We start from the raw sequence: 1,634 nt of genomic DNA, 5'->3' as shown, positions 1-1,634 counted from the left end.
CTTGGTTAGAGACTACTTAGACGATAGAGTCATACTGTTTGGAAAACAGAAGAAAAAAGTATCCGCAGGAATCCCCCAAGGATCTGTATTGGGCCCGTTACTATGGAATGTATATTATGACGATATACTGAGATTGGAGTTTGGCCCAGGGGCCAGCGTCGTAGGCTATGCTGACGATGTAGCCATAGTAGTACAAGGTCAAAACAAACAAGAACTGACTCTAAATGCAAACCATGCGCTCCAGGAGGTCGTAAAGTGGCTGCAGGCAAATACTCTGGAACTAGCTGTGGAAAAGACGGAGGCGGTCATTCTGAGTGGACGCAGGAACCGACAGGATATCCAGATTAATGTAAATGACCAGGTAATCAAGCCAGCTAAGGCTATAAAATATTTAGGCGTCCTGATTGGTGAAAACATCTCTTTCGGGGAGCATGTTAGAGTGGTCTCGCAAAAGGCAACCAAGAAGTTAGCGTCAGTCGCAAGACTAATGCCAAACTACAAAGGTCCAAATACGGAAAAGAGGGGGATATTGTATGGAGTAGTGCAGTCCACAATTATGTATGCCGCACCTATATGGAGCCCTGTAATGAGGATAAAGACCTACCGTAAAATACTGGAAAGCGTTCAAAGAAAAGCACTCCTGAGGGTGGCGTGCGGCTACAGAACGGTCTCCAGCGCAGCAGTCCAGGTTATAACGGGTTTCCCCCCTGTGGATTTAATAGTGGAGGAGAGGAGATACGCTGCCCAAGAAGGCAGAGGCCCAGGTGCAAAGCAAAGGGCGAAGGAGCGGACGAACCAAGAATGGCAAAGCAGATGGGAAGCATCCACCGTGGGGAGATGGACCAGAGCACTGATCCCAAGCATAGACAAATGGAGGAGGTGCAGGCACCGGCAGTTGGACTACCATCTTACACAAGTACTTACCGGACATGGCCATTTCAAGGTCTACACTAATCGACTAGGCAAAACCGACACTAAATGTTTATACTGTGATAGAGAGGACAGTGCAGAGCACACGCTGATCAGCTGCCCACGCTGGACCTCGCAGAGACTGCGGATATGCGAAACCCTCGGGAGAGAGACAGAAGCTCTGACGCCGGCGAGCGTGGTGGAAGGCATGCTGGACACGGCCGAAAAGTGGGGAGCAATACAGGAATGCATTATTGATATCAAGAAGTCGAAGAGTGTAGAACTTGCGGGAGGAGACGGATAAAACATAGGGGTGACAACCGGGCTAGTGAAGCATGTCCGCTAGGACGATCCCACTAACCTGGGGTATGAAAACGAGGGGGAAGGGTTTTAGTCGGTCGGTGATCTATTGACAAGGACACCACCCCGACACTACCTCGACCGCCAGAACAACAGGCGAGGTGTCTGTTTGCAGATTTCCTAATCCCCTCGAGGAAAAAAAAAAAAAAAAAAAAAAAAAAAAAAAAAAAAAAAAAAAAAAGTTTTGGTTAGTTTTGGTTAGTTTTGGTTAGTTTTGGTTAGTTTTGGTTAGTTTTGGTTAGTTTTGGTTAGTTTTGGTTAGTTTTGGTTAGTTTTGGTTAGTTTTGGTTAGTTTTGGTTAGTTTTGGTTAGTTTTGGTTAGTTTTGGTTAGTTTTGGTTAGTTTTGGTTAGTTTTGGTTAGTTT

The 1,634-nt window shown here is 46.3% G+C and overlaps 1 protein-coding gene across 1 annotated transcript; it reads left to right on the top strand.

Annotated features, from left to right (window-relative positions):
• Positions 1 to 801: 801 nt before the first annotated feature.
• LOC132695739 (uncharacterized) lies at positions 802 to 1,213 on the top strand. The gene is made up of 2 exons (XM_060660193.1): positions 802 to 916; positions 963 to 1,213. The coding sequence occupies exons 1-2, from the start codon at positions 802 to 804 to the stop codon at positions 1,211 to 1,213; spliced, it is 366 nt and encodes a 121-aa protein (XP_060516176.1).
• The last annotated feature ends 421 nt before the right edge of the window (positions 1,214 to 1,634 follow it).

This window comes from Cylas formicarius, unplaced genomic scaffold, assembly GCF_029955315.1.
Source record: "Cylas formicarius isolate icCylForm1 unplaced genomic scaffold, icCylForm1.1 PGA_scaffold_12__32_contigs__length_19106922, whole genome shotgun sequence".
In the NCBI taxonomy this organism is placed as follows: Eukaryota; Metazoa; Arthropoda; class Insecta; order Coleoptera; family Brentidae; genus Cylas; species Cylas formicarius.
This window is presented reverse-complemented; position numbering and strand designations above follow the sequence as displayed.

What these genes read in the sequence shown, in the direction of transcription:
- LOC132695739 (XM_060660193.1), top strand. Translation starts at nt 802, where the DNA reads ATGGCAAAGCAGATGGGAAGCATCCACCGTGGGGAGATGGACCAGAGC. An exon ending in TGGACTACCATCTTACACAA is followed by an intron (nt 917 to 962) that starts GTACTTACCGGA and finishes CTAATCGACTAG; the next exon opens with GCAAAACCGACACTAAATGT.